Below are 13665 nucleotides of genomic sequence, written 5' to 3'. Positions count from 1 at the left end.
TTACGTGACGTCACTTTTACACAACTCTTCATCACGCCGAACTAATTAAATAAAATGTTAAACATCATAGTGTAAATGAATGTATCAACATTATTCTTATATCAGAAAGGTATAAATTAAACACCGAATACACCGACATGAAACCGGCGTTGTTTACACCGTTTACGAGCGAAATAAAGTCGTCAATAACCAAAGCGGGAATAAAAATGATCAATGTCGTTTTTATCTTAAATATAAGTAAGGAGGTAATTTTATGTTTAATTGCGGCTCCAAAAACTTTAAATCGGGATGAAAAGGAAAGCCAACAAAACGGCAGGGATGGATCATAAACATAACGTTTTGTTTTAATCGACAAAACAGGGGTGTGTTCCGTTAGCGAGCTGCTTGCTGTATCGCTCACCAAGCCGCTTGCTATTACTGGCAGGCAAAGCTCAAACAAGCATTCCAACGGAACTGAGCGCTCAACATCGCTTAACAACATGGCGGTCTTCTTGGAAACAATACTATAATGGTACTCGAACAAAAACCAAACATGAAAAGATCAAATTCAGCTATGTCACCTTCAACCTGTAGGTACCTCGGATTTGCATCGACAAAAGATGGCCGTACCTGCTACAGGTGTGAGTCTGCGAGCCACCTTGCCAATGCCAAATGCGCCTTCTTGCTCTACCACTTCAAAGGTGAAACGTAATGCATGTCGGGAAGTGGACACTTCTCAAAAGTCTGTCGCTCTGCCCAGAAAGAGGTATGTTTGGTTGTCGTTCTTGAAGTGACTGTTCGTACCTGTGCCTACAATGTAGTCCTCCAAAAGACAAAATTATCTGTAAGGTACAAATCGAGTCACCTGCTCGGCATCAGTGCTACCTCCAGCATAGTTTGTTTGTGATGATGATGAAATGATGGCAGAAATATAATTAAGCAGAGTCGAAGAAACAGCGGCAGAGAAAAAGTGTATGGAAGGAGAAGCACCAGCATTTATTGGGACAGAAGCGTGGAGTATGTGCGACCCCACAGGTACAGGACACTGTGCTGGGAGAGCCATAATTGCTGGTTGGAGCTGTTGATTGGCACCCAGTACAGTATATGGACACACACAGGCATGGTGTCAATGAGGAGCTAATCCAGGTAACAGGGGACTCGTCCTAGAGTGGTGTGTGCCGGTGTGTATGCAGTGTGGGGTGAAGCCCACATGTGAGCTGCCTGTGCCTAGCCTGACACTACACCGCAGGTGTGTGTGTGGGTGTGGCTGAGACTGAAGCGTGAAGTGTGTGTGCTCTTCGGTGCTGGCTGAATGGCCTCTGGGAAAGGCCAAGGTCATGCTATCTGTGTATGTGAGGGCACGAGTGAGAATGAGAGTGCGTGTTTGAATGCGAGTATAGCGCATGCAGAGGTGCTTAGGATGGAAAAGAAGTTGCAAGGAGGAACACCACCAGGGGAGCCGCCATTAGTGACTGACCAGGTCGGCAGGCAGAGTAAAAAAAAATTCTCACTCCTCTCTGCGCATGTGCGATCGGGATAAAATCAGAGCCAAAGTTCTGCTTAACGACAGGTATGTTTTCCGATTCATGTTCAAAATACAACATTCAACTGGAACTGCCACTTTATAACTGCTGGCAGTGATGACCGGTTGACTCCACCTTCCCGCCTTCATTGGACATGCTTTGATACAACCCCCCTTGGTGGATACAACCCTGATACACACATACACACACACATCCCCCCAAATCCCCCCCCCCACCCCCACATGCACACACACACACATATCCACCCCCACCAACACACACACACACACACACATACACACATCCCCTCCTCACACACACACATACACACCCCCACACACACACGCACCCCCCCCCCCCCACACACACACACAAACATCCCCCCCCCCCTCACACACACATACACACAACCATGTGACGCATGATGTCATGCTCGCTGACTTTTTGTACGTCATGGGTATGCGATTCTCCCTGCAAAGTTTGGCCTCGATCTGTTCAGGCGTTTTGGAGAAAATTGGATTTTAGTGTTTTTCACTCAAAACAATATGGCGGCCGAACCACGTGACCTGTGACGTCATAATTACCATTAAAATATTCTACAGACCAAGTCCATCCTATGGTGAAAATTTGCTCTCAATCGGTCCAATTAGTGCAGATAGACCTTGGGCTGATATCTGAGAAGGCATTATTTCACAACTTTGCTGCACCCCCCTGGCATCTTACATTTCATGATTTTTTTTTGTTCCTTGATATAGCTGCTTTGCCATAGTTGCTTTGCCTTGCTTTGCCATGTTTGTGCTATTAACGAGTGCCAAGTTTTAAATTGTCATAACTTTGTCAGTTTATGTCCTAGAATGATAGTTGTGGTATTGAATGGTAGCGCTTGGGTCACAGTGTAGTTTATAATATGATTTGAACTAATAAAGTCTCACAGATATACCTGAAACAAACTTAATGTAGAAATTTGATTATTTTTGTGACGCGCCGGATATCTATAAGGGGTGTGTGTATATGTACCCCAATAATTCATATTACATATGTCTGAAACTTACTTATGAGGGTTTGAAACGAACTGACACAAGCTCAGCTTTCATTCGGTACCTTATATGTACGTGTAGCTGCTATAATGACCCCATAATTCACCAAAATATGAAAATGTGCCAACGGATCACGACGTGAAGCGAAATTGGTCACGTTTTGAGGGTACCCCCATACATTGGCCCCAAATGACAAGTTCATCCCAACTTATGCAATGTTAACATTTGATTTCATGTTTAGGACACTCTAGGGCATCAGAAAAATATAGGGTCGGAGGCTTGTGGGGGGGGGGGGGGGGGGGGTGCACGGCCAGCTATAGTAGCCCATGGCCTATACGAATCTGGGGAAAAAAATATCATTTTCGTGGGAGCAAAGATGGGTTTGACGAAACCTCTTAACGTTAGCATTTTTAACAGACTAAATAAACATGTTTTTGTTCCCATTGTAGAGTTCTTTAGAATGAGCCATTACTCAAATTTTTCCATTGAGCCGTTTTGGAAATATAGAGGGGCAAAGTTGAAGGTGTTTTACAAGATGGCGCCCACACCACGTGACCTATGACGTCATAATTAGCATTCAAAAATTATACGAGCCTAGCCGATCATTTGATGAAAATTTCCTGTCAATCCGACCAGCGGTTGCTGAGAAACTTAATTATGAAGTTTTCGGAGGTGCAAAATAGGGCGGAAGAATAAGAGAAATAATAAGAAAAACTTTGGGAATAATAATAGGTTACTCTCCATTTCATGGAGAGTAAACCTAATTAAACAAGTTGTTCCTCGATCATAAACTGACGTTTGTGGACAGACGGATGGACGGATATGAACCAATTGCTTAACCACACATTGTGCTTCGCGTGTGTGGGCTAATCATTTCTGGTTATAAACTCGTGTGTTTACATATGCTCAAGTAGCGAAGGTCTTGATAAATCGGTTAATCAACTACATAAACCACCTTTAGAGGCCATTTTTTTCCCCGCAAGCGGGGGTTGGCCTTTTTCGGGGACCGTGGTTGTTGTTGTTTTTCGGTCCCCTTTTTGAAGCAATGTTTTACGGCCGGATGCCCTTCCTGACGCCAACCCTTTTTGCCGCCTTTAACGACAAACAGGGAATTACCAGTGAACTGGTACTCAATTAGCCGACCTCGGAAGGATGACAGGCTGAGTCAACCCCCCTGGCGTTAATTCAGCGATCGACCGGGATTCGAACCCAGGATCCTAGGAATCCTAAGCTGGCACCCTAGCCGCTAGCCCAACACCAGGGAAGTATATTCATGTGACAGACAACAGAAAATGTGAATGGGAAAAAAATACAATTTTATTAAAAAGAAAAATTGTACATTTTCTTATTGAAACGTGTGGTTTTCTATTTGTAAAACACACGACATGAAACTGCACAAGTAATCCGTTTCTCTGTGTAAACAGAAACACACTTTGGCATTTGTAAGAACAGTGCACTTGATAAAAGAGATTACCTCTTTAAAGCTCTTAAGTGTTCATGAGTTTGAAATTCACAGGGTGTCCCAGATAAGACTGTCCAATTTTGCAGTATGGCTGGAAGAGACCCACTGTACCTTTACTTATTTTCAAAATCAATTGAACTTGGGGCTTTCAGATGTTCAGTTGCAAAGATGCTCACAATGCTGACTTTTTTTTCGGAGATGTTCCATAAGCTGCGAAAACTTTGCAACTGCCTCATTGCCTCGGCCACGGCACGCACCGTTTTGACCCGAGGTTTTCATGATGGAAAAATGACAAGATATGCTTGTTGGAATCAGGAGGAATTTTGCAAGTTGCGTTTTTTATTTGGTCCTTATTTTGTCATCTTTCTGCCTGAAACAGAGTTCAACGATGATGACTGAGCAGGTCTCTTCAAACTTTCCTGCAATTTTGAAGTGGTTTTGGTTTAAAAGTCTGTTTACCACCATCTCAGTCCATTCACAATTCAAAACCATGACATTTTCTGCCCTCGTTAACCCACTTCTGTACTCCCCACCCCAATCCCTCCTCCTTCCCAAATTTCCAGTTTCCCCTCCTGAGAGTTTCCTTCTGTATCCATCTTGCCCACACCATGCATCCTATTCTGCCCCCCGTTCCTCCGCACACCCATTGTTTGCCGAAGTCACATTCTGTCTTGACCTTCAACTCTATTGTTGGTGTTTTCCCCCTCTCTCTCCTGCTCCTTTTGTCTTGTTACATCCTGATCCATTCAGCGTGCTGGCTCTTCTATGAGCCTCGACTGTGTATACAAAAAGTCTTTCTAAAACCGATCTACCTCTGTGAAAAAAGCAAAACAAGCAATAATAATAAGCACAAACACAATCAAGTGCTGAGGTCTACAGATTAAATCAGTATCGTTATTGAAAGTGAAATATTTTTCTGAACATAATTCAAAATATATATATAATCGGTCAGTCTTACTTGGGACGTACTGTGTTTTTGGCAAGTATCACAATAGAAGTTGGAAAGAAATGAAACAGTGATAAGAGCAAAAATAAATAAACGGGTTCCAACTCTTATTTGTAGTACAGTGGTGATTTCATGATGAGGACAAATAGACTGGATATCCTATAGATTGTGGGTTCAAATCCAGCTGAGGTGAGCATTATCAAGGGTGTGTATTTTAAGATTTTGGAAGTGAAGCTACTCCCAAGAGAACTCCATGTCACTACTAGCCAATTGGTAAAAACCCAGCTTGCTCCTCAATGATCTTCAGGGTGGAGATAATCTGCCTGCCCTGCCTGGTCCAGTCTACTTGTTATGCTTGTGAATACATCGTGGTTATGTCTTAATGCACCAACAACTTCGTCATCCATCCCAACGGTCCTCATTTGTGAGTACTCACCCTAGTTACGTGCTGTTCGTTCGATTAATCAAGTTTGTCAAAAAGTTTTTAATTATCCACAAGCAAACAACACAAATGTGCAGTAAGCAATATACTAATTTCCTACGTCAATGCAAAAAGATAACAAATTACCTTAAATCACATCTTACAGGTATCAAGTGCTCTCAGAAAACAGCAGCAAATTGGTAAGACTGAAATGATGAGAACAAAAATGGCGAGTGAAAATGGCGAGTTTCCACTCCTATTAAAAAAAAAAAATTAGAAAAATAATCTCAAACGCATGTCTTGTATTTTGTCCTTGTGTCCTTGTGCCATTTTCCCCACTCTTATAGCGATTGTTACCATTTATTTATACAATTTCATTTTCCTCCGCTGGGGATATTTGAGTATACAAAAGTTTGCAATGAAGAATTGCTCAAAAATCAAGCACTTTGATTGCCTGCATAAATCCCAGTTTAATATATCTGAATCTCACAAAGCCAAAGACTCGATAGGTTGAAGAGGACCTCTGATGACCGCTAATGAATTGGGTGACTGACAAGTTATATCCCACAGATACATCTAGAGTCCCACAGGTAAAAAAAAAAGAAAATCGATTATACCTTTAACCCCCAATTTAAAAAAAAGCTAGTGTCGACGGCTGTGTAGTCTTCTTCACAGGTCACCCACACGTGTGATCTTACACAGGGCCTGAAGGACAGCGTCAGGAACATGTGTAGGCACCATGCGAGGGCTTATTACAATGTTGGAGAACCGTGATAATGGCGCCCACTCAGCATGATACTCGATATCAGTGTAACACCTGCAGTGACAACACAACACCTGAAGTGAGCATTCGAGAAGCATCATGGGCAAATATCAAGCATGCTTATGAACAATCACCATATACTCTGTAAATATCTTCATGTAGAAGAGTCCAGGTTTATGGAGGAACATACAAATACAGTAGGCCTAAGGTCAATGAACATGCAGTACAACAAGTTCCGTTATCGCAAACAGAAACTTTAGGTGGATCATCCTGTTTTCTAATGAACGAATTTCACATTTATATTACTAGAAACACCAACTCCCTTTGGGAGTATTGGCAAGTTTTCTCGGCCACCTCACTGCCAATTATCTGACCCTGAGTACTACCAACGCACATGCAAAATTTGGTGGACATTGGACCAGCCCTGTGTTTGTTTTCCATGATTTTCCAATTTACATACATACAGTATAGAAAATTGTCTTATTTAATATCGTAGTATAGAGAATATAACGTAGAAGAATATAATGCCAGCAACCCTCTTATGGTTAAACTGCCGAAATCTCGGCTCTCTGCTCACCTTCACTCCTTCATTCCTCTTTTCTCCCGCCTCTGGAACAAACTCCCCCACTCCCTAAAATCCTACTCCTCCCTCCAGGTCTTTAAAACAGCTGTTCACCACCATCTCTTATCTTCCCCCATCCAAAACTTTGATCTTTTCTACCCCCGCTAATTCACCCCAGATACACTTTTTTTTGAAATTCCAACTTCTTTCCTGGAAGTCCTTGCAGTGTTCATATGTTTTATACCTCTCCCACCCCCCCCCCCCCAAGCCCTCCCCCTCCCACATTTCTCTCGATGTCCCTCAAGAGAGGGACCACATTTCTTTCGATGTCCCTGCTCTCAATTTGTTGTGTTTGTGTCCTTCCCCCTCAATCTCCATCTTGTCTACCGCTCCACTTATTTTGTATTTTATGTGTCGGTTTGACTTTTTGTGTGATTAATGTTAGCTCTTTCACGAGCCTCGATCTTGTATACAAAAAAGAAAAGAAAAAAAAAGCTGTTTCATTCGACAATGTTATCAAAATCCATTATGATATTGCGGAAAAAAAAAAGTAAAACTCCTTATTCTGGCTAACATTTCAGCACCAAAACGGGTATCAGTTCCATGTTTTGCAAAGGATATATCCAACTAGTGAAGCAAATTTCACGTCCACTTTCTCGCTAATTCTACGGTGTTCCGTGCATATTTTCAAGGAAGTATTTAATGCACTACTTTTTCTCCAGAACATGTGATCTTTGTAATGGGACTCGAAGGAATATACTAAAATTTGCAGACTCACACCAAACACTTATGTAAAAGTGCAAAAGACATTTCATTTTAAGTCTAATTAATTGCGTTCATTATAATCGCATTTGACCTTCCAGACTCAAAATTTAAAGCTCAACGGTGTACCTAATATGATCATCATGGTTACCAGCAAAATCACATGCTGTTGTGAGACGTGCAGAGGTGCAGTGATAACGGGCAGGAATCTCCTTGAATTGCGCTGGATTTACAAGTGAAGTTCTTATTTTTATGGTGTCATTATATACACAAAGAATTAAGTTAAGCACCCCTACACAACGAATTAAGGTAAGCACCCCCTAATATATATTCTTTGTGTATATGTATACATTGGCATATATTCTAAGGTATGTGAGATCAAATAATGATTGGTATGACATTAGCAATTATCCATTGATGAAATTGAGTGATCAAAGTGAAAAAAAGTGATTGGTTGAGTCAGTGATCCGATCACGTGGGTCCTACACACGTTATTGACGCAAAGATCGCTAGAGGTCTTCTCAGAACAATGACTGTACGTTAGAAAACATAAACGTCATCCACACTGTCCGTGATGGACCTATAGCTCCATACTTAAATTGAGGTGAAAATATGCCTAAAATTCCCAAAAAATTTCACCTTAAATTATTCAGAATAAAATATTGAAAACGGCATGATTGTTATGTTTTTATGTGACCATAATATCACTTCTCCAGAAAATATAGCAATATCATGGGTATATTACACTGTTTTGACGACAACAAACTTGTAATGTGCGAGGTTGTAAAAAAACGGGGGGGGGTGCTTAACTTAATTCTTTGTGTATACTTGAAGGAAAACATGCAACTTGCCGAAACCTCATGCCTAAAACACAACATGGCGAAAATCTGGGGTTCTACACCTATACATGAGGATTGGTTTTAACAATGGTCTGGCTCTGTTTCTGCATGGCACACACGCGTTCTGGTTAAACTCCCAAAATACAGGCTCGCTACTCACCTCCACTCATTTGTTGCTCTTTTCTCTCACCTATGGAACCAACTTTCCCAGTCTGTTCAGTCCCATCCTTCCCTCCAGGCCTTTAAGACAGGTGATCCAGGGTTACCTCTTGTCATCCCCCATCCCTACTCACGATTCTACCTCAAATGACCCAATTCCCAAGCACTCCCTTTTCCAGGTTATTGCGATTTTCCTACCTGACCTCACCTCTTTTTGGTTTGTTAGTTGTAGGTTGGTTTGTTTCTTTTCTATTTCATCCTCACTTTCTCCTTCCTCTTCTTGCTGTGTTTCATCAAGCTTGTGTGCACCTTGTTCACCCCCATGTGTCATTCGCCCCTTTTTTCCATTCTGCTCTAGCTTTCTCAATCTTGTATGCAACGTGCCTGTGTGGAGTCAGCTGTAAAATGACACAATGAATATGAGACTTTCGAAATGGTGTTTCGAAATATTCTCACCCGTTTTTGAAAAACAATTGCTGGGTGGGTTAGGAATACCTTTTCTGGCGTGCTGTCTTCATGTTCACAAACAAATTGGATTTGGTAGTCTGTTGAACTTTTCACCTACTCGCTAATCCCACAGTTGTTATTCTGTGCACTTGGTTGAGCTCCATCAGGTCGCAACCTCCTCGTCTCAGCAGGTACATTCTCGGGATGCATTGATTTTGGTGGACATTTTGTGGCTAGTGAGTGAGGAATTTCCTTGTTTTGATATATAGTTTATTGATTTCCACTTGTGGCCAGTTTTTTTTTTTTAGCTCAACTGGACTTTAGTCTGATGAGCTTATGCGATCTAGCAATGTATGTAGGTAAGTCAGTGAGTGAGTGAGTCTGTAAACACTTCAGTCATTATCGCTTGAAGCAAACACACGATATTGATGAAACTTGACCATAAGGTTAACATCTGATGCCTAACGAAGGTTTATGGACCACATCAAAATCTGTGCTTATTAAGGGCGATTACAGGGTGAGTGGGGGGTGTTTGACCCTCCCCCTCTCCCTCCCCCCAAAATAAGTATGTGCTCTCTTATCTGAAACTACAAACACAATTTTGATGAAACTTAACCGCAAGCTTCATATTTGATGCCTAATGATGCGTATCGACCCCATCAAAATCTGTGCTCATGAAGGGGAACTACGGGGATGTTCTTGACCCCCCAAAATAGGTATCTGTTCTCTTCTCCGAAACTACACACACAATGTCAATGAAACTTGATCACAACCTTCATCACCCGTGATGTACCAACGTTTGTTTTACGGCATTAAAAATATCAGGGTCTGAGGGTGTTTGTGGGGGGTTTGAGTGACTGTTGCTCCTGATCCAGGTGAGCTTCACGACCTTCGGTCCTAATTTTTGTTCTGCAGCTGTACTGGAATCCTAACTGCAAGTTGGTTTATGGCTTTGATTTTATTCCTTGGAGAAAGGTATATCTTCAGGATCAGCCTCGTTCTATGCAGGTATTCTTTGGCAATGGTTTTGATCATGTTTGTGACATATTTGGTGGCCCTCTTCTACTCCAAGGTATTTGGAAGATGCTTTGTTTCCAGCTCCTGTATTATTGTATTTAGGTCGCTTTTTATGTTGTCCGTTTTTGTTGGTCTACCTTGTAAAAATGTGCACTTGGCACACTTATCCAGTGCAAATTATACTTCAATGTTGTCAGAGTACCGTTTCATCAATTTCAGTTGTTCTTTTCGTCATTTGGTGCAAAGGGTTTTAAATCAGCGATGTACAGTACATACAGTATGTCACCTTTCTTGTCTCTTTGGATGCTAAGATATGTCCATGTCTTCGCTCATTAATGAGGTTGCTCAGTGGGTCCAGGGCCAGATAAAATAGGAGGGGAAAAAACCTTGAACGACTGTCTTCCTGGAAGATCCCACTATGTATCTTCACTCCTGGTATTTCGATCTTTCCTTCTGAGTGCTGTAATATCAATGTGGTATTCCAAAGCTCCATCGCTTTTTCAATCACAGATTATTTGGGGGTTCATCTCGTACAATTGCATGCATTTGATCATCTGAGTGTGGAATACTATCAAAAGCTTTTTTGTAGTCCATCCATGCTGTGGATAATTTGGTTCTTCTCATTTTAGCTTTCGAGTATGGCCTTGCTTCGTAGTACTAATAGGTGGTCTATTGTTCCATAGCATCTTCTCTTAGCCTGGTGTTGGCTTATTGGTTAAAGTGGTTGGCTTGAGATCTTAGGGTCCTGAGTTTAAGCCCCTGTCATTCTGATGAATTAACACTGGGTGGGTTGACTCAGCCTGTCAGCCATCTGAGGAAGGCAAAATGAGTACCAGCTGACTGGATTTGGGGGGGGGGGGGGGGAGGGGGTCTCATTGCACCAGAGGTACAGTCGCATCCCCAGAGAATGATGCAGGTAGCAACAACAGCTTGCATAAGAACCACAACCAACATCCTCTCTTACATCCCTTTTGTTCTGCCTTTAGGCCTCCTTGTTGTGCTCGGTGGTGGTACATCATTCCTCTGATGATTCCCATCAGAAGTCTGTATGTTGTTGGTAGACATGTTATTGGCCGATATATGTGAGGTAGTTTGGTTTCTTCAGATTTTTGGACGAGGAAAGTGTTACCTTCTGTGAGCCATTCATCCATTAACTTTTCCTCTTGAATAAGTTTGTTGAATGCTCGGACATAGTGATCGTGGCGTGCATGTAGTTGCTTTATCCAGAAGTTTGGAATTCCATCTGGGCCTGGTCTATTTAAGTTTGGCATTTTTCCTAGTTGTATTTTTTTCTTCTCTTTATCAAAACTGGTGCATTTCCTTTAGGTTTAGATGATGGTTTTTTTTCCTCAGTTTCGGATCCAATCTGCCTCTGTGTTCTTTTTGGGTTCTCCTAGATTATTTTCCAGAAAATTTTGGAAGTTTATCTTTCTCAGGGGAATTTGATACGTTTTGCCTCGTTTCCCTTGTTCACGGTATAATCTTTTCAGGTTGTTTTCAAACGTATGGTTTTATTTTCTCCCTTTTTTTTTTTTTTTTTTTTGTATACAAAGTCGAGGCTCGTGTGAGAGCTAATGCATTAAACACAAAAAAACACAAACAGACACATAAAACAAAATGAAGGGAGCGGGAGACAAGAGGGGCAGAGAGAAGGAAACACACAAACACAACAGTAGAGAGCAGGGACGCAGAGACATCGGGAGATATATGGATCTATACACACACACACACACACACACACACACACACACACACACACACACACACACACACACACACACAAAAACACAGGCATACACACACACACACACACACACACACACACACACACACACACACACACACACACTGTCTCTGCCGTGCCTGTGGGTTAGGGTGCACACGGTTCCCCCATATGAGCATATTGCCCTGTCCCTGTTTTTATTTTGTTCCAATCATTAAAATAATAGTCCTAGTCAATTTTTATGAAAATTGGACTCTATTTATGTGTCCCACCATTCACTTGAATAGAATATATCTTCGTTGACATCATAGTTTTTCTAAATCTCCCTCTCGCTATCATTTATGTTTTGAGTTTTATTTCGGCAACCGTTACCTCTAGGTCCTTGTTTCCAATTTTCTATTTTAAATTGAATATGTAATTGTGTGTGTGTGTGTGTGTGTGTGTGTGTGTGTGTGTGTGTGTGTGTGTGTGTGTGTGTGTGTGTGTGTGTGTATGTGTGTGTGTGTGTATGTGTATGTGTGTGTGTGTGTTTGTGCGTGATCCACTGCCACTGCTCACTTGTATTAACAGGAAATGTTAGGAACTCGACACCTCTCAACCAATTAGAGGACATTAATTTAGACCAATAACAGGATTAGTCTCAGAACGTTACCTTGAGGGATGCCAGCCTAAGCATAAGAGCTGCATATAGCATGGGGTTTTAAACAAGACATCTGTACCAGCCTCTTATATCCTCAAGTAATCAGACACTTTAATTGCATTGAATTTATGATTTGTATTAGTTATCATATTTCAATTGAATTGCAGTTGTACATGGTAATCATGATGACAATGTTTGTTAAAAGTCCTGCAAACCTGTCTTGTGTTTTTTCCAAGATATGGATGATCTTTCCAGGCAGGAAGAGTGGAAGGTGAGCATCTTCTCCTGTGGGAGCAGTGAGGCCTTTTGCAGGCACAAACTCGCCATTGAGGGATGGGATGCTGCCATAAGAACGGTGCACTTCAAATTGCCCAGCAGGGTCAGACTCATCAGATGTCTGTTCTGCGCAGGAACAGCATATCCCTCGACAGCTGAATTCACGGCAGCACCCTCGCAGAAAAATTTGATACTAGGATTCAAAGAGAAGCTCACTTTAGTGAATTTAAAAAAAGTGTGCATTCATTACAATTAAGTCATCATGTTAGCAATTGCATATTGGACTGGGATTCCATCAAAATTTGGCTAGCTCTTTAATCATTACAGAGGTGTGGCTTTGCAATTTGTGCAGTGCCCCCACAGGAATTTAGAATTTTGCCAGGCTACCAGTAATAACTCGCCTACTCAATGTCAAATGATAATGTGGGTCTTTAACGTCCATCAGCTCATGCTTGTAGACATGTCCCCAGTTTAATGTCTGTCCAAGGGATGGAACGTTCATTGATGCATTGTTCATCGATTGCCTGTGATGCACAGGTTCGACAGTTTATAGTCTGGTCAAAATCCAAACCCAGACTAGAAAGCTTAAAGGTAAACTTTAAAGGCTTAAGGTAACAACTTCAAGCTGAAAGTTAAACCAAGACAAGACAGATTAAATGTGCCACCTTTTCACACAACCAACCTGTCCACCAAGTTTTGTCTGAATCCGTCCATAACTTTTTGAGATATCGTGCTATATATCAGTTTTGCCCTATCTCTCAATGGTGAAGAATCATTTTTTAAATGATCAGGACCCGGATCTTCACCAAAATCTAAGCATTTCTTCATTGTCCCCATCTTGTCTTCCGCTCCCTCTTTTTATATATTTTGTTTGTCTGGTTGATTTGTTTGTGAAGTAAATGTTAGCTCTTTCACGAGCCTCGATTCAGTATACAAAAAAAATAAAAAATAAAAAAATAAAAATTGTCACATATCCAATCTCTCCATCAAATTTCGGCCGAATCCATCCACAACTTTTTGAAATATCCTGTCCACAACCAAACAGACAGACACAGATGGACACTTTTGATTTATAAGTTCCAGATCCACCCTTAATGTTTGTCTTTGAC

At 41.5% G+C, this 13665-nt stretch overlaps 1 protein-coding gene across 1 annotated transcript in view; it reads right to left on the bottom strand.

The window, feature by feature from the left end:
- Positions 1-3834: 3834 nt before the first annotated feature.
- DAGLB (diacylglycerol lipase beta) overlaps positions 3835-13665 on the bottom strand; it is an 83235-nt gene continuing 73404 nt past the window's right edge. Inside the window, exons 13-14 of the mRNA XM_068110365.2 lie at positions 12496-12749; positions 3835-6185 (exon numbers count right to left, since the gene is read on the bottom strand). Coding sequence (XP_067966466.2) covers positions 6038-6185; positions 12496-12749 — 402 coding nt within the window. The 3' untranslated portion in view covers positions 3835-6037. The remainder of the gene's footprint in view (positions 6186-12495; positions 12750-13665) is intronic.

Source organism: Myxine glutinosa, chromosome 3 (assembly GCF_964187855.1).
Source record: "Myxine glutinosa chromosome 3, kmMyxGlut1.1, whole genome shotgun sequence".
NCBI classification, from domain to species: domain Eukaryota; kingdom Metazoa; phylum Chordata; class Myxini; order Myxiniformes; family Myxinidae; genus Myxine; species Myxine glutinosa.
This window is presented reverse-complemented; position numbering and strand designations above follow the sequence as displayed.